At 33.0% G+C, this 22,305-nt stretch overlaps 4 protein-coding genes across 6 annotated transcripts; all 4 read left to right on the top strand.

Annotated features, from left to right (window-relative positions):
* The first annotated feature begins 3,746 nt into the window (after positions 1-3,746).
* LOC116001727 (protein TPX2-like) lies at positions 3,747-10,021 on the top strand. Of its 3 annotated transcripts, none has more exons than XR_004094272.1 (18): positions 3,747-4,275; positions 5,263-5,418; positions 5,918-5,998; positions 6,088-6,241; positions 6,548-6,647; positions 6,866-6,916; positions 7,373-7,470; positions 7,571-7,646; positions 7,731-7,790; positions 7,935-8,006; positions 8,327-8,385; positions 8,720-8,798; positions 8,870-8,935; positions 9,025-9,090; positions 9,209-9,286; positions 9,391-9,425; positions 9,560-9,672; positions 9,754-10,021. XR_004094272.1 is itself a non-coding variant. In XM_031241653.1 (18 exons), the coding sequence occupies exons 1-18, from the start codon at positions 4,104-4,106 to the stop codon at positions 9,758-9,760; spliced, it is 1,533 nt and encodes a 510-aa protein (XP_031097513.1). In that variant the 5' UTR covers positions 3,747-4,103; the 3' UTR covers positions 9,761-10,021. The 3 variants fall into 3 exon arrangements, 2 of the variants coding, with proteins under 2 accessions (XP_031097513.1, XP_031097514.1); XM_031241653.1 differs by having other exon boundaries at positions 9,381-9,425; XM_031241654.1 differs by lacking the exon at positions 3,747-4,275 and adding an exon at positions 4,929-5,109 and having other exon boundaries at positions 9,381-9,425.
* Positions 10,022-14,454: 4,433 nt separating this feature from the next.
* On the top strand, positions 14,455-16,485 carry LOC116003188 (mavicyanin-like). Its single transcript, XM_031243349.1, has 2 exons — positions 14,455-14,623; positions 15,730-16,485. Exons 1-2 carry the CDS (start codon positions 14,464-14,466, stop codon positions 16,170-16,172), a joined length of 603 nt encoding a protein of 200 aa, XP_031099209.1. The 5' UTR covers positions 14,455-14,463; the 3' UTR covers positions 16,173-16,485.
* A 1,556-nt stretch (positions 16,486-18,041) lies between these two features.
* Positions 18,042-19,232, top strand: LOC116003189 (basic blue protein-like). The gene is made up of 2 exons (XM_031243350.1): positions 18,042-18,271; positions 18,774-19,232. The coding sequence occupies exons 1-2, from the start codon at positions 18,079-18,081 to the stop codon at positions 19,139-19,141; spliced, it is 561 nt and encodes a 186-aa protein (XP_031099210.1). The 5' UTR covers positions 18,042-18,078; the 3' UTR covers positions 19,142-19,232.
* Positions 19,233-20,936: 1,704 nt separating this feature from the next.
* Positions 20,937-22,258, top strand: LOC116003183 (basic blue protein-like). The gene is made up of 2 exons (XM_031243347.1): positions 20,937-21,149; positions 21,634-22,258. Exons 1-2 carry the CDS (start codon positions 20,984-20,986, stop codon positions 21,993-21,995), a joined length of 528 nt encoding a protein of 175 aa, XP_031099207.1. The 5' UTR covers positions 20,937-20,983; the 3' UTR covers positions 21,996-22,258.
* Positions 22,259-22,305: the final 47 nt, after the last annotated feature.

Below are 22,305 nucleotides of genomic sequence, written 5' to 3'. Positions count from 1 at the left end.
GTGTATCATTCTAGTTCTATTTATATATATATATATATATATATATATATATATATATATATATATATATATATATATATATATATATATATATATATAAACAGATGTGTATAGCCAAGTTTTCCCGCTCAAACTCAGGGTTGTTTTAGTAACATTAAACATTTGGACAAAAATATCATTTAGAATTAGTATTTAAAAACTTTAAATAATTAATTACACTTTCTTTTTGAAAAATCTTCCAAATTATGTTTATCACATTTTACACGTATAAATACAATGGAAACAAAATGTATATTGCAATCTTGATCTTGGATGCTCATGTAATTCGGTAAAATAAATGAAGGGGATGCAATCTACGAATGCTCATCTACAGATTGTAGAGTTTGCAATCTTGATCTTCTCCATCTACGGATACTCATGTAATTCGGTAAAACAAATGAAGAGCCTGCAATCTACGGATGCTCATCTTCAGATTGCAAAGTCTGCAATCTTGATCTTCTCCATCTACGGATGCTCATGTAATTCGGTAAAATTGGTGATTACTATACTTGAATAAATCTTTAGTTATTATTCATTCCAATTCTTCGTTTTATCATTACAATTCTTCATTTTATTAAAAATGGTGCATCGGAAGCTAAACATGGGTCATTGTATCATTCCATATATTATTGATTGCTGATTTCAATTATTGCAATACTCTTTCACTTTCAAAAGTAGTCCCACTTGTCTTTTATATTATAAATATAATAAATTAATAATAAAATAACAAATAAAAAATAAAAAACGAAATAAAAGTCAATTGCAAACTTGCTATTATAGCAAGCTTGCAAGCCACATAAGCTAACAAAATAAAAAAAATAAAAAAATAAAAATTCACATTAACTTCCACATCATCTTGAAAGGGGTTCACTTGTTGCGATAAGTTAAAAATTATTAGTTAAAAAATTGTTATTTTCAATTAATCTTTATCATTAATTGCACAATACTGATGCACAATTATTAGTTAAAAATTTGTTATTACTATACTTGAATAAATAAATGAAATAATAGTATTAAATTTTGTAGCCTCAATTTAAAATCTATTATGTTAATTTTATAATAATAATAATTCTTTTTTTTTATGTGTGTACTATTGACTCGGTTACAATGTAGTATCTGTTCATAACTACTTTCGGCTCGAACTCATCCCCTCCCATGCGGGATGCAACCGGGTGCCACTAGATCACAATGTCTTTGGCAATAATAATAATAATTTAAAATTCTTAATATAATTTTCTAATAATAATAATCCAAAACTCTTAATATAAGTTCCTAATTAAATTTTCCTATTAAATATGTTTAAAAAGATAATTTCAAATATAGAATTAGGAAAAATTAGCAGATTGATACTAGTTAATCAATTTTTTTTTATTTTTATTTCAAATAATATCAATTACCTGTGCACTTCCTTTGATTACTTTTGAATAAAATCATAAATATTATAGCAATTAAGGAATTAATATTTTTCGTAATATAAATTTTATATAATCAGTTAAGGAAATTGATAATACACATATTACGTCTATAATTAAAGGAGATTAAAAAATTTATGATAGTTATTCCAATTCATAGATTATTACGCTAATTCGCAGATTATTACACATATAAAATTATGCTAATGGTTACTTTTGAATAAAATCTTAATAATTATAGTAATTAAGAAATTAATTCACACATTATACTTTGTCTTCATGAGAACACTAAAAATCAATTTTAGCCTTACATATGTAAAAATCGAACATATCAGCTCATTTTTTTTTTATGTAGTAACATTATTGTAATTATAGCCAACTTAAAAATGCAGTGACATTATTGTAATTATCACCAACTTTTTTGTACAACTTTTTTACACTATATAGGACACTTTTTAATAATAGATAATGCATTTTCATATAACTTTTAAAAAATATCAATGAAAAAACTAAACTTTAAACCTGAATCGTAAATATTAAACCCTAGCCAATAAAAAGTGAACCCTTAAACCAAGTGTAACATAAAAAAGCAAAGTTATAAACTCTAAAATTCAAACAATAAGTGCATTGCACTTTCACACTGAACAAAATGTAATTTTTAATACTATAAAGTATAATTTTTAATACTCTAGAGTGCACTTACTAACAATATAAGAGTAACTACATTTGTAATTTTTAAATGTTTTTTCATATCTACCTAAAAAATTAGCTTGGTTTTTTTGCTAATGGGAAGTATGATTTTTTCTCCCGCAAATAAAAGTTCTTTATGGGTTCCAAGAATATAAATTTTTACGTCCAAAACGCGCGTTCCACGTACCACTACACGCGTCAGGTTGAACGCATAAAAAACCCTCTATTTATTTATTTATTTATTTCTTTGTCAAACGACTCATACCTTTTTTTTTTAAATCTTTTTCTTTTGCTCACCTTCTCCTCTCTCCTACTTGCTTGCAAAAAATTAACAAAAAAACTCAACAAATGAGGCTGCTCTAATGTGCATTTTTGAATAATCATGAGAAGTGTACTATATAATGTGTTAAAAATTACACGGTAAATATGACCATAATTACAAAAACATCAAATTTTTTTTTTAATATTTGATAAAAACTATACGATTTTTGATAGATGGAGTCATTTCCATTTTTGGTCCTACTGTTATTGGGGCATTGCCAATTTTAGTCCACTTCATTAATTTTTGCCACATTACGGCCAATCTTATTTAGTCTTTGCCACTTTTAGTCCACCGTTAAAATTTTCGTCAAATGGTCGTCCAAAACAGGGATATTTTTGGTCTTTTCATGCTTTGGTCATCTCCTTAAACCTTTGTAGTGATTTTCCTTACACATTTTCATCCAATGAAGAGGTCCGACGGAAGCCATATGAGCCACATTACAAAGCCATAGCTTTCGCCGAACATCTTCATTGGATGAAAATGTGTAAGGAAGACCACTGCAAAGAGTAAAGGAGATGATGAAAGCATAAAAAGACCAAAATATCCCTATTTTGGACGGTTACTTGACGAAAATATTAACGGTGGACTAAAAGTGGCAAAACTAAATAAGACTGACCGTAATGTGGCAAAAATTAATGAAGTGGACTAAAATTGGCAATGCCCCAATAACAGTAGGACAAAAAATGGAAATGACTCTTTTTAGATGTAAGGATGAAATTGATTCATAGTTTTTTCTTCAGAACTTATTGTCATATGATTCATTTCCTACACATATATGTAGGTGTATATGCATGTGTTATATGTTTTTATATATTTATTTATTTTAATTAATTAATTATTTACTTCGATTCAAATTCCTATTTACTACGGAGTATTAAACAAAAAATACTTCATTTATTTAAAATCTATTATAATTATCAATTATTTGATTCTAATTATGATTCCTATTCCATTGGAATGAAATGATACTTAAATTCAATTTAGACAGTGGTCACCCAAATTCCAACCTTTTAGACCTATCAAGAAAACATTGTTTCAAAAAAAGAAAAAAAAAAAAAACAAACAAACAGAAGAAAACATTGTTCCTCCGGAGAAAGTTGAGGACTAGACGTCTAGACAGATAGCACAATTTTGTGAAGTGGATAATTTAAAAGGGTAAAAATGAGAATTCGAAAGAAAACCCCAGGGGTAGATTGGTCCGGGGAAGTTAAAAATGGTAACGTTATGTCAAAGCCGGGGCCGCCCCCCATCCCCACAATTCAAAAATTTTGGATCCTCCTAACGAGCTGTCGCCTCTGCTTACTTCCGCAACGCACCGAAAATCTCCATGAATATTGAAATATACGCCTATTCTCTCTGAGCTTCCTTTCGCTCGGTTTTCTAGGCTAGGGCTTCTCATTTCTCCAGCTTTTTACTCTTTTGCAGAGCCCCTCTTCTGTCCATCTATCGATTGGAGAGAATTTTCGAAGATTTCGTACTTCAAAATCAGCTCAGGATCGCCATATGCCTCCGCATTTGCAGAACACACACACACGTTGAGAGTGAAAGTGTGTGTGTGTGTGTGTGTGTGTTTCGAACCGCTCGGTTTTGGTTCAGTTGTTTTTATTAATTTTTCTTTTCCAGAGGGTGTACTGAGAGGAATGGAGGAGGAGATGGAAGATATGGTGGAGTATACATTTACGGTTATAGAGATTGATCTGGATTACGAGTTCGATGCGCCGAGATACTTTGATTTCAGCTGCGAAGAGTCGCCGGCGGATTCGCGTTGTGCTGAGAGCTGGTTTGAATCGGCCGGGACCTATCCGCCTTCTCGTAAGCGCTTTTTGTTTATTTAGTTTTGTGCTATTTTTATATTCATTTTTTTTGTTTGACGTTTTTGAGCTTCTCATTGTTAATGTGTGATCGTAGATTCATTTTGATTTGGATTATTCGAGCTGGTATTAAGCTAATTTTTTTTTTCTCTCTCTCTATAAAAGGTTGCGTTAACGGCATTGTAAATATAATTTGATTTTTACAATTTTACTATGGAGTATTATTTAGAAACATGTTTGTTTATTACTCCGTATATAATTTTTTTTAACAGTTTCTATTTAATTTTATAAAATTAAACTTAAGAATTTTAAAATTTAAATTAAATCTACAACTGAAACTGTAACTGGACAATTACTGTGACGACTGTTTGTAGCTTTTGTCAAAATCTTTATCCATTGACCAATGTTTAAGGTCTTTTTCTTCCTAATGATTCGCTGTTGAGTGCGAAATTCTTGTTAAATCTACTGTTTGTAGGCCCATTTTCCATTCTTTCTCAGGCATCTTTCTGACCTCACAAAAGATTAGTTTTCTAAAATGGGGGACCACAGTTCAACTTGCACAACTACATTGCTATATGCTATAATATTATCTTTTGAAATATATGATTTATTACTTTTTTTTGTCACATGGTTGCAAGATTGTATAAGAATGAACCGGAGTACCATGAATTATCTGCTTTTGGATAGTGAATTATTTACAAAATATTTTTAAATGTAAATATTCTCTTCAGTGCAAACTTCCAAAGTCCGATCTTCGATGCCCTCTCTTGTCACTTGTTAAGCCTGGCATGTGATACTGAAGGAACATGCATTTATCTTCTTGGATTTGTGAACTGTAAACTAGAACTCTGTTTCAGAACAGTTTTGGCTTATTTCTCTGTAGTTTACTACCTTAAGAATAATGTACACATGGATAAGTCGTCTTCTTTATAATATTTCCATTGCTGATTCGTTTATGTCATTCCATGGGTGCTGTTTATGTTTTCAGCTTTTGTCAGGAAGTTAATTATGAGTGAAGAAATGTGGTCTGAAAACATTAATATCTCCCCTAAACCCAAAGATGCGGATAACATGAGTTTGTCAGAAAGTGGCTCTGATATTGAGGTTGAGCAAGATGCTTTTGCTACAGAAGCGAGTAATTCAGGTATTGTAAATGCGGTTTGCTTGGTTTAATGCGTTTGTGGATTTTGTGCAAGTTCAATTATTTGTGATAGGGATAAGGATAACTTCAAATATTACGTGCTTGTAAACTAAGGTGCCAATAACTTGAAGTTATGTCCCAAATTATATTCAGGGAGATATGTGTTATGCAGGAAGGGGGTATCTGAGCTACTGCTTGACACTGGCTCTCCAAACTATCAGATTGGCCTAGAAATTGATAAACAATAAGAACAAGGACATGTGTTTAGTTCCTCACTTCAGGAAATTAATTCCATTTGATATTAAAACATTAAGTCCTTGGTGAAAGACAATCTAAATTGTAGCTGACTTAGTATCTTTTTGAATAGTCCTTATAATCTTCTAGATCCACTCTTGTGTTCAATCAGCAGAATGGAATGGAGAGCTAGTCCCTAACTTTCTGCATATAGTTTCAAACAATGAGATTGACATTCATGCCACATTTTTCTTTTCTGTGGTTGAAGGAAATGATACAGAAGTTGCACCTATTTTCTATAACAACAATGCATGGAAATTTCAGAATCAACCCCAAGTATTGCCGTCAGGTTAGTTTCTGTATTGGTGGAATTAATCTGCCTTATTTTCACCTTTAGATAATTGGTCTAATTTTTTCTGAAGCCATATTTATTTACAGGTCTGACTTTCTACAATCACATTGTGAAAGATAATTCAAAAGCAAAAAATAAATCTGCTGGGAAGCCTTCTTATCCCAGGACCTCAACTCTAATGAAACCTACAGCAAGTCACCTGGCCAAGCAAAATCCATCCCACCTAGTTGGTGGATCAAGGTTGGTTTATAGCATGATTGTCTCTTACATACTAGGATATGTTTCTTTAGGAGTTTTCAGTTTTAAAAGGTAATTATCTGTTTATCTATATGCTTGCAATGTATAAGATTAACACTTCATAGTGGTTTAAATGTTTTAGTTCTGCAAATGCTCTATATTTTTTATTCTAAAAACAAATTCCAAAGACTGGCACTTGATAAATAATTATTCGGTTTGCATTTCATTGATTTCTCTTTACTGCCTTTTACGTTGCTTTATCATTATTTCTCTTGTGATACCCTACAAATTTGTATTTCTGAATGCTAGATTTCTAAACTCTGTGCTCGAGAAAAATGAAACAAACACAACTATTAGTGAGACTCAAGCTAACAAGAGACAGAAGCTTGAGGGTGGTCTGCTGCGCAAGGTTCTACTTTGCTTTATTTTAAGATTTTTACAGTTTTTATGGAGTATATTTTATTTGTCTTTCCTTTGACTTGCTTCTTTCTTTATGGATTTGAATTGTGTATTGTACAAAGCATCTTGTCTACTCAACATTGCTCATGTTTTTTGGGTTTTGATTATGTGCTGTCTTAATGCAATGTTGCACTTCATACTAATCAAAATGACCTCCCTGCATAACAGGTTGCTGATGCAAAGCCGCAAACTAACTTCCTTCATAAGGCACCAAAAAGGGTAATTACATGTGTCTGGAAGGACTAATCATAAAATTCTGATGCTCATTTTGTTGTTGTTGTTGTTGTTGTTGTTGGAACTATCTTTTTGAATGTCAGAGGAAGTAACCATTCATTTGATTTGCTTTTCCTTTGTCTTCGCACATGCTATATACTATATATTTGTTGGCCTTGTGGGGAAGTCAATATTGTGATCTCTCCTAAGTACTTGGAAATTATTATGTTGACTTTCAATTCTATAAGAGTTATGATGATAAAACCATAATAGAAATTTATGTCGAAAGTTTTAAAATGTCAGTGGTTGTGGAATACTTTCACCAAGCTACTTAGTAGGTACTTTGTCCTCTCTATTTGCCTCTTAAACATAAATTGGAATGTAACTATGTGACTAGCAGTCAAGGCTCAGAATATGGTTCATTAGAGTTGATTAGAATTGTCCATTTGGGTAACCTTGCAGGATGGAACTGCAGTTGGGAATTACTTGCTGGCTAAGCCCAGGATTACAATTCCTAGAGAGCCTGATCTTGAAACAGCTCTTAGAGCACAAAAACAGAGGTTATATACACTCCATCACATTTCTCATGTTAGTTTGCTGCAGAGTATCAACTTTTTACCCTCAAAATCTATTGGGTGATCAATGGTGTTTCCATCTCAGGCCAAAACCACAGAAAGAAGCTGAAAATGGGACATCAGTTGTGTATAGATTTAAAGCTCGTCCTTTGAACAGAAAAGTGGGTATATATCATTTATATAAATAGTTTTATTTTTTGCACTATTTAAATATTTCTCCATATTTACAAATAATCATGTTGCAGATCTTTGAAGGTCCTTCTTTGCTTCCAAAGAGAAGTACTCCACAACTACCCCAGTTTCAAGTAAGTAAAAATTTGGATCTTTTTGGATTTTTTTTTTCTTGAACATCCTGGCCAACAAACATTCTCTGCAGATGAGTGATGCTATGCTTAGGGAACATGTGCAAATTTGTTTGACTTAGAATTGTCTGTTTTGTTGGTTTTCAGGAGTTCCATTTAAAGACGTCAGAGAGGGCCATGCAACACAATTCAACAGTATTAACTTCCAATATTGATAAGGTTAAAAAAGTGTTGTTGTCATTTTTACAAATGTGATATAACATAATGAATAATTGATTTAAGAAATTATGATACTCAAAAAGAACTTACAGGGTTATTTGCGCTCAATAATTGAGTGCACCTGTTACACTAAAATTAGGTCTAGAAAGTAGTGTCTAACTCTTTCTTAGTGACTTTAATGAAGTTACTGTAACTATCAAAGAAATACAAATATTAACAGTCAAGAATGTAATATTCTGTAAAATGAAAAAAAACCTGGGGCCAATTCATTGCCCACTGCTATGCTTTCAGTTTTTTGATTTAAGGTTTTGTCATTTCAGGTATTACAAAATTCTAATTACAGTTCCACTGTAGAATGCGGAAATAGAGAGCCCAGAAGGTAACATTTGAAATGCTTACTTTTGGGTTTTGGCATATAATTATCTGAATATAAGTTCTTATATAGGCAATGCCATTATGTCAATGGCCCAAAAGCTAAGAAAAGATAATGTTAGAGATACCTGTTCCATTACATTTTAATAAGATATTTGTAAATTATTGAATGGTTCTTGTAACATTTAGCCATTTAGGTTCACTCTCACACTAATAAAATGTATTTTATAATTAAATTGAATTTCTCTTTTTATAGTTTATAAAACCTAATTGGCTTTTCAAGAACTTGAATTTCTCACTTGAAAATATACTTATTGAAATGCATTCTCCTCCTTTGGCAGACCCAATATTGTGGATCCTCCGAAGCAGGATGAATCCGTGCCAACACACAATTTCAAAGCTCTCCCTCTTAATAAGAAGGTATCCTGAAGGCTAATATTGAACTATTGTTTAGGCAATTATGCAAACTAACAAATTCTCGTTTTGTACAGATACTTTCAAGCAGAGGTGATATGGGGGTTTTTCGTAACATCAAGAAGGAAATCACTGTGCCTATGGTAGTCCATGCATGAATCATGATCTTAGGACTTGTACCTCTTATGTTATTTTACCAATTCTTATATCAATTCTATTCCTTAAAACACAGGAATTTAATTTTCATACTGAGAAGAGAGTTCATCAACATAATCCACCAATTGAACTCTTTAACAAGGTAAATTAAAAAATCTCTCCCCCGTCGTTATGATCATCTGACTTCTTTTTCTCATTTTGTTTCATCTTATAATCGCAACACTGTTAAAATGTCTCACTCCATTTGTTATTGACATTAGTTGTCTCTAACATCGGGAACCAAATCAAGTGCTGATGCTCATACAAAGCCGCTACAGCCTGCCTGCATACCGACAAAGGTTCCACTTATTCCATACTATTTCTATATTGTAGTTACACGAGACATTTGCCCATGTATACTAGATTTGATGGAGTAAACTTTTCTGGTACAAGGGTTCTAAAGAAAATAGATGGGCATACTTTCAACAAAATTGTGAGGTAAGCTAAGCATACTCCCATGTTTTGTAACTTCTAAGTTGGCTTTTGACCACTCCTTGTACTCAAACATTAATCTGCAACCGTTTGTTATAATCGGTCCTTTTTTCACCCCCACCCCTCCCCACCATCCATAGATAAAGCATATGGAGAAAGGAAAGTCACAAGGTCTTCCGGCAAAGGAGCAGATTCAGTGTTTCGCTGATGGGGTCACAACTGGCATTGCTCATGGCGCTTGCAACAACTACAGGTATATCATGTATGCTTATATTTTGTTTGATGCTTTGATTTAGGCTTTTGGAACTCAATTCTTATCAGTAAACTCAACCAGGAGGTGACATAAAATGAAGCAAGTTTCTATAACACACAACCGCCATCAGGTTGTTCCAGTCCCCCTGCCTCTTGTTTAAATTCGGCAGGTCAATACAACATAGCACAACGTAAATAACGATGGTCGCTTTTCTTGGATGCTGCATACAAGGCTTCATTGTTCGTCTGTAAAAATCTCACTCTTACACCTCAAAGTACTGTACTCTAGTCAAAATGTCTCAATAAAATGTCTGCCAGTGCTGAAAATGTGCACTTTTTCTTGCTTGCCATGTTTCTTTTCCCACTCTTCACTGCTCCCCGCCCAGATACATCCTAACGCAATTTGGTGGTCTCATTTGGTACTGACTACTGAGATCATAATGTAGTCACGGGTGCGCTATAATTTCTAGTTCTGTGCTGGCTTGGACTGTTTATCGACTCCAGTCTACATACAGATGGAGTCTCAAGTCTTAATCTGTGTTTCAACCTAAATGTCGCAATTTTAGCAGTGGAGCGGGTTTAAAATGGGCTAGGATCTGGAAAAAAGCAAGTTAATAGTAAATTATATGAAATCTAAATTATATAGTATTATATTTTTTACAAAATTATTGATTTTGTTTGGTAGTGTGTAATTTATTTCAAGTTATATGAAAATTTTAAAATAATTGTTTATTTTGAAATGTTATATGAAGCACTACGTAGCATTTTAAAATAAGTTATTAGCTTTAAGTTTTTTTAGTTCTTATTAATTTTACAAAAAATGACACTGTCTAACTTTCATTAATCAAAACTTAAATTAATTCATTTTTAGTTCTAAATGTATCGGTTACAGTTTACTTTTATTTTTTATTTTTTTGAAAATATTATCCTTTGGTCTTAGTATTATTGTGATATGGTTATTTTTTATTCTCTTCAACAAAATTGTTGAAACGCCGCTAAATACAATAATATTTTAATTTTTTTTATACAAAGTGTGTTGGCTTGTTATATTTTTATTTTATTTTTTTTGAAAAATTAATAATTAGAAAGTTAGATGCCTTGTAATTTATAGAATTTAAATGGTTTTGTTTAATCTGAAAAAAAAAAAAACTAAAAGAAGATTGTTATCTATAAATTTAGAATAAAAAATTAAATTAAAATGTTTTTTAGTTAGCTGATTAGTTATTTGCTGTTCACTTTTTTTTTGGATGGGGAAAGAAATTTGCAGTTATTATTCAAGGTATATATGAAGTGTAAATTTCACTTTTGAAGAATTGTCTGCTAATGATTTTATTGGATCAAACCTACCATGAACTAGGTAATTAAGATTGTTTTAGGTGGCGAATGACCGTTATATGATGGACCACGGTAAAAATGGTGCCGTTAAAAGAAACGACAACTATTTTGCCAAAGATCTTGTGGTCTAGTGGCACGCGGTGTCCTGGTTTACACTTTCACATAGATGATGGGAGTGGGTTCCTTCAGTGGAGGCAACTGTTGACTCTTTGTGCTTTAGTAGGTTGATAAAGTAGCTATGAACAGATACTACATTGTAACAGAGTCAGTAGTACTAAAAAAAAAAAAAAATTCGTACGTTTTTTTTTCTTTTTTGTTTTTTTTTTTAAAAATGATGCTGTAATGAAATAACAGTGTGTATAAAATGAAACTGAATAACAAATCTCACATATTGAATGTATATTGTTAAGTGTAACTGTATTTGAATTATAATGATACTATAGTGGTGTTGTAATGAAACTGTAAGCAAGTCTTCACACATATTGAGTGTATATTGTCAAATGAAACTATAGTTAAATAAGAATAATACTTTTGTGGTGTCGTAATGAAACTACAATGTGTTTAGAATGAAACTGGGTAGAGGGTTTCACATAGTGAGTGTGTATTGTCAAATGAAATTGTAGTTGAATTAAAATTATACTTTATTATGCTGTAATAAAAATATAATATATATAAAACGAAATTGACTAACAAGTATCACTCATTGAGTATACATTTGTCAAATAAAATTATAGTTGAATTAAAATAATACTTTTGTTAAGCTATAATGAAACTACAATATATATATAAAATGAAACTGACTAGCAACTATCACAATTGAGTATACATTGTCAAGTGAAATTGTAGTTGAATTTGAATGATACATTAGTTATGTTGTAATGAAACTATAATATATATAAAATGAAACTGGACGATTATCATCAATCGCAACAACAAAAACTCCAATCCAAAGAAACAAATAGAATAATACAATCACAAACCTTATAAACAATACAATAAACGAATAAAAAACTTGAAATTGATGAACTGTGATCAATAACAATTAGCGAATTTGCATCAATTATGCCAATCGTAGAACTCTGATTGCTTCTATGTTTGATCCATGGTTGAGTAGAAGATTGCAAAATGAATATGGGAAAAGATGAGAAAGAGATCAAGGATAAGAGAAGTCAATTAAAAGATCGCAATCTCAACACTACTAGAATTTTCCGACGCCCGTTGATAAGGGAATCTATTTATTGTCTCTCCGGTCTATAGTGCTACGTGGACTATGGTCCACTGTAAAATTTGCCGTGAAGAGTACACTAAACAATTAATAGGACATTGGAAAACACGTCTTTCTCCGTTGACAAATTATTATGTGGACCATAATTCACACAGTGCTGTGTGGATCATAACAAAAAATATATTTTTAATATACTAAAAGCACATTGTTCGTGTACCAAATATACATTATACAAAAATAATGTACTTTTAGTATTGAAAAAATGTATTTTTCCGGAATACAATGTAATTTAATATATAAAAAAATATATTATTTATGTATTGAGTGTATATTATTTGATAATATGATTCACACAACTGTATGGCAATAATCATTGCATGGACCATGGTCCACACAGCTGTGTGGACCAAAAATAAAAAGTACATTATTTTTGTACTAAAGGTACATTATTTTTGTACTGTAGGTACATTATTTTAAGGTACATTATTTGATATATATACTATCAAATAATGTATCTACAGTACATAAATAATGTACCTTCAATACAAAAATAATGTATTTTTTATTTTTGATCCACACAGCTGTGTGGACCATGGTCCATGCAATAATTTGCCACGTGGACTATAATAATTGTTCTCGGTTTATAGTACTAAACTGTGGGCTTGGGAGCCCTTTAGGCCCAAGAGCTAAAGGTGTGGCCCTAGGCAGAGCTTGTTACGAGCCTTGAGTTGAAAGCCTTTATTTGGAGTCTACCAGAAGTCCAGGACACTCAGCGAATCTGATTGAGGCTTCAACTAGTGGGCCGAACTCAGCTGACCTCTAAAGCACGTGGGCTCAGTGGACGATCCAATAGACCAAATGTACATCACCTCATGACCTCAACAACGGTTGTTATGACAAGGACCTGTGTTTATGTTCACAAATTTAAAATTTTACGTTCACAATTTTAAAAGTCTATATTCACAATTTCATAACTCTATATTCAACAGTATAACACAATTTTTGAATTTATATAACAAAATTGTGAATATTGAGTAATGTAATTTTGTATATTGAGTTCTAAAATTGTGAATATGGACTCGGATCCTCATTGTATGGTGAACTCGACCGGATTCATAGCATAATTTGCCCCTCACCAACATACCGGCTCAAAAAATAAACTCTAATTATCCAATTGACACCCAAGTAGAGGTTGGGCAAATTTACATGGCAAAAGTTAATCATTTTTGTATCTATAAACAAAATTGAAGACAAATCATATAGTAATTACAAACATATAACATATATGATAACTACAGACACATAAACTGTTAATTGCAATAACATAATATTCTAACTGCAAACACATAACATGTTAACCAACATCTTGTATGTGTGCAGTTAACATATTTTGTACATGCAATTAACAATTTATGTGTTTATAGTTATTATGTTATGTGGCTGTAATTATCAACTTTCAATTTGTTTACAAGTACAAAAATTGTTAAATATATGTACAAATTATGTTAATTGCAGACATATAATTTTTGGATCAAGGTTTACAATTCAATATGAATCTTGATCCATGATATAATAATAGGATTGACACGCTCGGAATAATGTCACAACTTCTATAGAGATCAACGAACAGAAAAGTTCAAAATAAAAAGTATTCTATCAGTCAAACCATAAAACTGTTTCCTCGCTAGTTTTAGCATCTTTGGTCCTTAAAAATATAACTTTTGTCATTTTAATCACTTTATCTTATTTCTTTGTGTTGTTTAATTATTTACCTACTTTAATTTTAAACCAAACACAGAAATCAACCATTCTCATTTCCAAAAATCTAATATTCTCTAAAGTAATATAACATTTCCTGAATCAAACCCCCTTAAAGTATATATTAGAATCTTCTTAGCAGCTGTGAGATGACTCTTCTTAGCTTAACTTGGAATCTTGCACAAACTCCTACGGAAAATGAGGAGGAAGAAAAATCATACGAAATTGGAAACACCGTCCGTCTGATCGAAACTGCAATGTCGTGTGCGTAAATGGCAAACCTTTAAGATCGAATACGGCAGTTCCAGAAAAAAACATTGATGAAGGCTGGGTAGTTTCGGCGTAGCAACTTTATGACATTTACAATGAAAAACAAGCTGAAAATCCCAAAGTATCATCACTGGAAACAAGTCTATAAAAGGGGATATTCACCAATTGCAACTCAGATCCCACAATTAGCTAGCTAGGAAGAAAATGGCCTCCACCATCTTCTTCATCTTCTTGACCGTCGCCATTCTCGCAGTTTATGCTACCGCCACAGATTACATCGTCGGCGATGAGTATGGTTGGACTACCAACGTCGATTATCAAGCTTGGGCTAAGGGGAAGCAGTTTGTCGTCGGAGATAAACTGAGTATGTGCCCTATATTTGTATCTCAATAACTCAATACCCAATTTAGTTATAGACTATATTGATCTTTCTAGATTTAATTCTAAATGTGTCTCTTTTGTGATTAATTAGGTCTTTAACTTTGATTATTTTATCCAATTAAGACCCATGTAAAGATAATTTGATAATTTCACTTCTATTAATATTCAATTTAGTTATTGACTTTAGTAGTTTTTGTTAGGTATAAAATATATTGGGATAATAGTCAAATAGACCCTCAAACTATGCATTGTGCAATTAGACCATTCAACTTCAAAAAACTTTAATTAAGCTATCAAACTTGTTATTTTGGAGCGAATAAATCCTCTAACTTATTTGTGATCTTTAATTGCATGTCAACTAGAATTCTGGCCAACTCCAACGAACATACAACCAAATTCTAGCGACCAAGTCAAAACATCAACCACCGGCACCGGTGGCGTCCGGCCGGATGCCGGTGGTTGATGTTTTGACTTGGTCACCGGAATTTGGTTGGATGTTCGTCGGAGGTTTGCTTGAGTTAGCCAGAATTCTAATTGACCTGTAATTACAGGTCACAAATAAGTTATTATTTGTTCTAAAATAACAAGTTTGAGGGTCTAATTGAGTTTTTTTCCAGTTGAAGGGCCTAATTGCACAATGCAATATAGTTTGATGGGCTATTTAACCCTTATCCCAAATATATATACTAACATAAACTGAATGAACTAAATCAGGAATAGTCTAACCTGGTGATGGCGGAAGTTATTAATCTAGATATTGGCACTACCTGTTTGGTAAATGGTCGTTAGCTGATTGTGTTGGCTGTTTGGGTTAGAAGGTATGATTTGTTGATAACATTAGCTGATTGTAGAAAGTTGTTTGATAAATTAGCTGTTAGCTGATAACTGTTTGGTATAATTTATTTTTTCAAAAAGCTAATTGAATAGCATTTTAGAGTTACAAAAAGCTTATTAACAAACAACTAATAGTGGTTAAATAAGTCAAAATTAGCTGATAGGCTAATTATTAAGTTGTATCTGAATCATTGTTTAGTTTTTTGTTTTTGAGTGGTGATATATATTTACATGCATGCATATTGTTTGGTGTAGTTTTCAAGTACCCGGCAGGCACAAACAGCGTGTACAAGGTGGGTGGGAACGGCTTCAAACAGTGTATACCACCAGCTCAGTCTACACCCTTAACCACTGGAAACGATGTGATTGAATTGGGGACGCCGGGCCGGAAATGGTACATTTCCGGGTCTGGGCAGTACTGTAAACTGGGACAGAAGCTCGTCATTACTGTTTCGCCTAAGCCCCAAGCCCCATCTCCAGCTACTTGGCCCAGAAAACTACTGTTTCCGGCTCCGATTTCTTGGCCTCCCATACCCGCTCAGGTTCCGGCTTGGCCAATTCATGTGCTCCCTCCATCGCCATTTTGGCCTTCCCCAATTGTGATCCCTCCATCTCCACTACAGCTGCCTATTCCGCATTTCCCATTCCCTCCCTTTGGGGGGGTACCAGTTCCGGCACCAGACCAGGGCGGTTACTAAAATAAATTATATATGGACATCTTTGAGTGGCATATATATATATATATATATATATATATATATATATATATATATATATATATATATATATATGCTTCACACTTATATTTCCTTGATTTGTATTTTTTATTTTTCTTTTAATTAATGTTTCTTGCAGACTGAAATTTACAAAATAAATTGTGTGCGCGTGCTTGTATTTGAAATTCTACTGTTTCGTTAAAAAGAGTTTAGATCACTTGATCATATCAATAATTATTATTATTATTATTATTATTATTGAGTTTTATTGTATGTATTCTCAAATTCTTATCTACTCTTTGACGTGACAAATATGAATATGATGTCTTTATTTTGTGAGTTCAAAAAAAGTTGTTTACATTACAAATTTAAAAGTATAAAATGAAAATTAACAAATTCGGGAGTATATGTAGTATTTTTTCTTTTCAATTTCTATAAAATCATATCCCTGCTATGTTGAAACCCATTATGGGTCCAGAGGATTCCAAACACGTAGACCTTACTCTTTGGCAAATATTGATATTGGCCCTGTTTGGTAAATGACTGTTGGTTGATTGGGTTGGTTGTTTGGGTTAGAATGTATGATTTATTGATAACATTGGCTGATTGTAGAAAGTTGTTTGATAAACTAGCTGTTAGCTGTTAGCTGATAGTTGTTTGGTATAACTTCTTTTCTCAAAAAGTTAATTGAAAAGGCTGCTTTGAATAACCTTTTGAATTTTAGTATTTTGGAGTTATAAAAAACTTATTAACCAAACAACTAATGGTGGTTAAATAAGCCAAAATTGGCTGATTATTTACCAAACAGGGCCATTATATTTTTATTTTATGAATTTAAAAAAAATTGTCTACATAACAATTTTAAAAAATGTAGAAAGAAAATTAATAAATTTGGGAGTATATATAGTATTTTCTTTTCCATTTGGGTCCAGAGGATTCCCAACACATAGAACTTACTTTGAAATGTAGTGACCGAATTGTTTAGCATCTATACCTACCTCTTAGGCTATCTACATTAGTGAATTTTGAACTAGATTTTGAGAAAATGTAAGTGATGAGTGAGAGTTATGAGAGAGAATAAATGAGATCCACCTGCAAACATAAGTTTTTTGTGGGACTCGTAGGAGAGAGAAAGGAGAAGGAAAAGCTGTGTTGGCATATGTGTGCAGCACCTCGCGCCCGCTGGTGCATTAGGGCCTTGTTTTTTGTTTTGTTTTTTTAGTTGTGTCAGATTTGTTTTTAATTTTTTTTTCTTTTCTTTCCTTCCGCTCTTTCCTAGTTGGCACCTAAAAGACTACATAAAAAATTTCACCATTAAGGATGCCCTTACCAATCATCTATTTACTATCGCTCTTTACGCCTTTGTAATTTTTGAATTATGTGAATACTTTAATAGTTTAATTACATAATAAATAATGAATTGCTTACTTGCCAAAGTCTTTGTTGTTAAGCGGCATGAAGTGACTCTCCAAATGAAAAGGTATATATAGACAATACTACAGGTAACATGGTCAATTGAATTAATATACTACGTAGTAATATATTAGTCGAACTTATTACACGCAAAAAGTTTTCTTAATACAAGTTATTACAATAAAGACATGTGTACTTTGTTTTCAACGTACGTCTTGACCTAGTCAGTCACAATTCAACCAGCTCTGCATGTAATTCCAAATTTCATTACATATCAAACTAATTTCTATTTTTCAATAATTAAGAACAATTCAAGGAAGTGACCACCTGGGGATGGCGCTGCCGCCGCTAGCCGGCAGCCCGGCCTCCAACCGAAACATCACCGCCTATAAATATGCCTGTAAATCAAGAATTATATATCACAAACACATTGAGAAACCCATATATATCATCATCAAAGTCTAATTAAGTGTATATGATGGACTCATCAATGGGTTCAAGAGTTGTGTTATTGCTTGCATTGGCTGTTGCTGCGGTAGTTGTTGCTCCTCCAAGGCCAGTTTTGGCAACAGAGTTTGTGGTTGGAGATGAGAATGGGTGGAAGAATAACAACTTCGATTACAAAGCTTGGGCAGGAAGCAAAGAGTTCCACGTTGGAGACAAACTCAGTATGTTTCAATTCTTAATTGTTTGTGTTATCCTTATATATTATGGATAAGTGTTTTCATTTTTCTTTTTTTACCAAGATAAACTCATTGTCCACAGGTTAAATCCTGTCTTTATAATTTAATCCTTAAACTAGTCTTGAGGGTGTGTAGTAGATAAATCTGTCTTGATAAGGAGTTAAAATAGTCTAGATTGTCCACCGTCTCAAACTAAAAATGTGAATAGTTGTTCCCATATGAACGGAATTTAAAACCTTGTGGTTCATAAGTTCATTTACCAAATAAATCCACCATTATTGTGTTTTAGGGTGTGCATTATATTAGGTAAATCGTCCCGTCTTGTAATCTAATTGACAAAGAATTAAATTAGTCAAGATTATTAACCGTCCCAAATTTAAAAAAGGTCAAAAGACCACAAGAATTAAACTTGAAATTTTGTGATTGATTTATTATTGGGTTGAAAATCTATCTATTCTCTAAGCTAACTGGACTGTTTTTGTTGTAGTTTTCAAGTACCGCCCGGGGGCACACAATGTTTATAAAGTGGACGGAGCTGGGTTCCAGCAGTGCAAGGCGCCGGAAAACGGCACCTCCTTGAGTTCCGGCAACGACGAGATCACGCTGTCGTCGCCGGGGAAGAAATGGTACATTTGTGGCGTTGGGACTCACTGTCAATCTGGAGGGATGAAGCTTGCCATCAACGTTTTATCTCGACAGGGTGTTGCTATTACTCCGGCCATGGCTCCGGTTCCCTCCACCCCTGCTCCTCCGTTCACCCCTGCACCGTCTGCGGCCGCCCATGATGCTCCGGCGAGATTTGCTGCCTGGATCGTTGCACCAATACTCCTCATCTTCTTGTCAACCATGGCTTGAGCCATCACTACTTCATTCCCCATTACTTGACAATCATGTTTTTGTATTCTTTCATTATGGGCTTAAATGTACGTTGAATTTGTCCGATGAACTCTTTGTGATTACACAACATTTATTTTTTTAAATTCCTTTCATTTACGGAAAAAATGGCAATTTATAATCATCAATCCTTATATCATGGGCCAAGGTTAACCTGGTGTGGACCTTTGTGCATATCTATGTTGTAAGTTTTTGCTGTTTTATGTTATAAAATTTTATACATACGTTAAGAGTATGAATTCTGTATTTGAAGCAAATTAGTTATTTTGTTTATGTTATGAATTTCTTATGTCTTACGTTGTGAAATTACGTGCCTTTGAACACAAATTATGTACCTAAATCAAATTAAAAAAATAAGTAAATATATAACATGTGTATGTGTCTTTGTGTTGTGATTTTTGTGTCTTGTGTTATGAAATTTTTACCTTAACTACGAGTATAAATTATGTACATCGTAGTATCGATTTAGAGTCCATAATGCTATGTGGACCCTAGTCCATGATATAAATTACTTGATCTAGGGTCCACACCACATAGCATTATGAATCCTGAATTGAAATGAAGAGGTACAAAATTCATACTCGTAAGATACATAATTTGCAAATTAAATACCTATCAATTTCATAATTTGCTTACAAATTTTTTTGTTGATAAGTTTAATTTTTATTATAGTGATAGACAGATAGGGACTTAAAAGTTAACAAGAGTACAAGACAGACATAACTAAAGGATAGGGACATAGGGTTATGCATTTAGGGATATTAGTTTAGCATGTTTCTCAACCAATAATAAAGTGACATACATGCCACCATCAAATAGTAAAGTGAAAGTTATAATTTATTTATTTTTCTCACCGAACTGATATCTTATAACTCATTTTCATTTTACTATTTAAATTAAAATGATAATTTATCAATTTATTATTAGTCGGGACACATGTGACCATGATATACGAAGATACCTAATTTTATCTCAGGAACCTAATCAGGGGCATAACAAAAAATCTAGGAGTTAATACCCAATTTAGTCATCGGATCGACTATAGTGGGTTTTCTCGATTTAATTCCAAAGGACTTTTGTGCTTAATTAAGTCCTTAATTTTGATGGTTTCTCAACTGAGTCCTCTATTAAAATAACGTGATAATTTCACCTCTGTTAACACCCATTTTAATTTTCAACTATAGTAGTTTTATCCAAGTTAGTCTTCGACTATATATAGTGATTTTACCCAATTTAATCCTAGACTATACTGAATTTTCTCAATTTAGTCCTAGATTCTAATAGTCGAGGATTCAATTGGATAAAACTATCAAAGTCAAGAACCTAATTAAACACAAAAAGTCATTTAAGACTAAATCAAGTGTCAGAAAATTGGAATTAAACACAAAAAGTCTAGTTTAATTTGAGTCTCCATCTGTCTTGTTCATCTTAAATAAATGCAACATAGTTGCATTGTGTGAAATATATGGCTCCGTGGATTTTCCTTCAAGTGTCAGAAAATTGGAAAGAAAGACAAATCACCGCGCTTTGAACTTGACTAAGTCCCTCTGCATATTCTCATCTCAAACAACAGACATCATTGGAGTATACAAACATCCCTGTCGTTATTCCTAAGACGTCAAAACCAATATAGCTGGCCAAAAATCGTACTCTTACTATACATAGCCATATGAGAGCCGGCCTGCAAGTGCTCAGTTTCACTTCCCTATAAATACGTTCATAAATCACCACCCATAGCCACTCACAAGTCCTTAAAATAACCAATCAAGAAAGCTTTCTAGCTTGCTATCTGATATAGATCACATGGCGACCAAGGCTTTCTTGATTGCATTAGCTGTTATTGCAGCAGTTGCAGCTCCAGCTTTGGGTGAAGATTTCATTGTGGGAGATGACAATGGTTGGAAGAATAACAACTTCGATTATGCTGCTTGGGCCCAGAGCAAAGAATTCCATGTTGGGGATAGACTTGGTAATTCTTCCTTTCTATTGATAACTAAAAAGTGAGATTAATAACTGAAATTGTCCCTTAGTAAGGCCCTGTTTAGTAAATAATTAGCCTATCAGTCAATTTTGACTTATTTGACCACTACTAATTGTTTGGTTAATAAATTTTTTGTAACTCCAAAATGTTAAAATTCAAAAGGCTACTCAAAGCAGCCTTTTCAATTAACATTTTGATAAAAGAAATTATACCAAATACCTATCAGCTAACAGCTAATCTATCAAACAAATTTCTACAATCAGCAAATGTTATCAACAAATCATACCTTTTAACCCAAACAACCAACCTAATCAGCTAACGGCCATTTACCAAACAGGGCCTATAGCGAAATTACGGATTACTGTATTACTCTATACTTTTTTTTTTTGGTTCCCGACTAACATGTCACGCTTTGAAACATTAAAACAAAAAGTGGGTTATTTATTACCGTTTTGATTGTTTTGGGATGCAGTTTTCAAGTACACTCCAGGATCACACAATGTTTTCAAAGTGGACGGGGCTGGGTTCAAAGACTGCAAGGCGCCATTGGGCAGCGATCCGTTAAAGAGCGGAAACGATGCAATAGAGCTGAAGCAAGAAGGAAAGAAATGGTACATCTGCGGTGTTGGGGATCACTGTTCAGTTGGAGGCATGAAGCTTGTCATCAATGTTTTACCAGCTGGAGGAGTGGGTGCTCCTTCTCAGCCCCCCACCTCCCCGCCGACGCCCTCCTCCCCGGCGCCCTCCGCCGCCTCCGATATCGCCGCCTCCAAATTTGCTGCCTGGAGTTTTGCAGCGCTCTGCGGCGTGCTCTTCTTCATGTTCCTGGCTTAATCACACACCAACAGCGCAGCGCAGCTATCTAGCTCTTCCTTATCTTGCTTGTTGTTTTCATTATTGGTTCATTTCCTTTGGTTGTTACTATTGTTGTTTGTGATTTGGATTTCCATTGAATGAGTTGTTAGTATGTTACTCCTCCATGCTTAATTTAGGTTAATAATGGAGTTTGAAACTCATATATACTCTTATCCATTTCATAAAGTAAAATTTCCCTTTATATATCATTGGCCCTATGAAGTAAGAATTTATTTCTTGTATTGATTGTTGTTTTATTCCTCTTTTTTTTTTTTTTTTTTTTTTTTTT

Source organism: Ipomoea triloba, chromosome 13, assembly GCF_003576645.1.
Source record: "Ipomoea triloba cultivar NCNSP0323 chromosome 13, ASM357664v1".
NCBI lineage: Eukaryota > Viridiplantae > Streptophyta > Magnoliopsida > Solanales > Convolvulaceae > Ipomoea > Ipomoea triloba.
The sequence above is the reverse complement of the archived record's forward strand: the minus strand, read 5'-3'. Positions and strand labels throughout refer to the sequence as shown.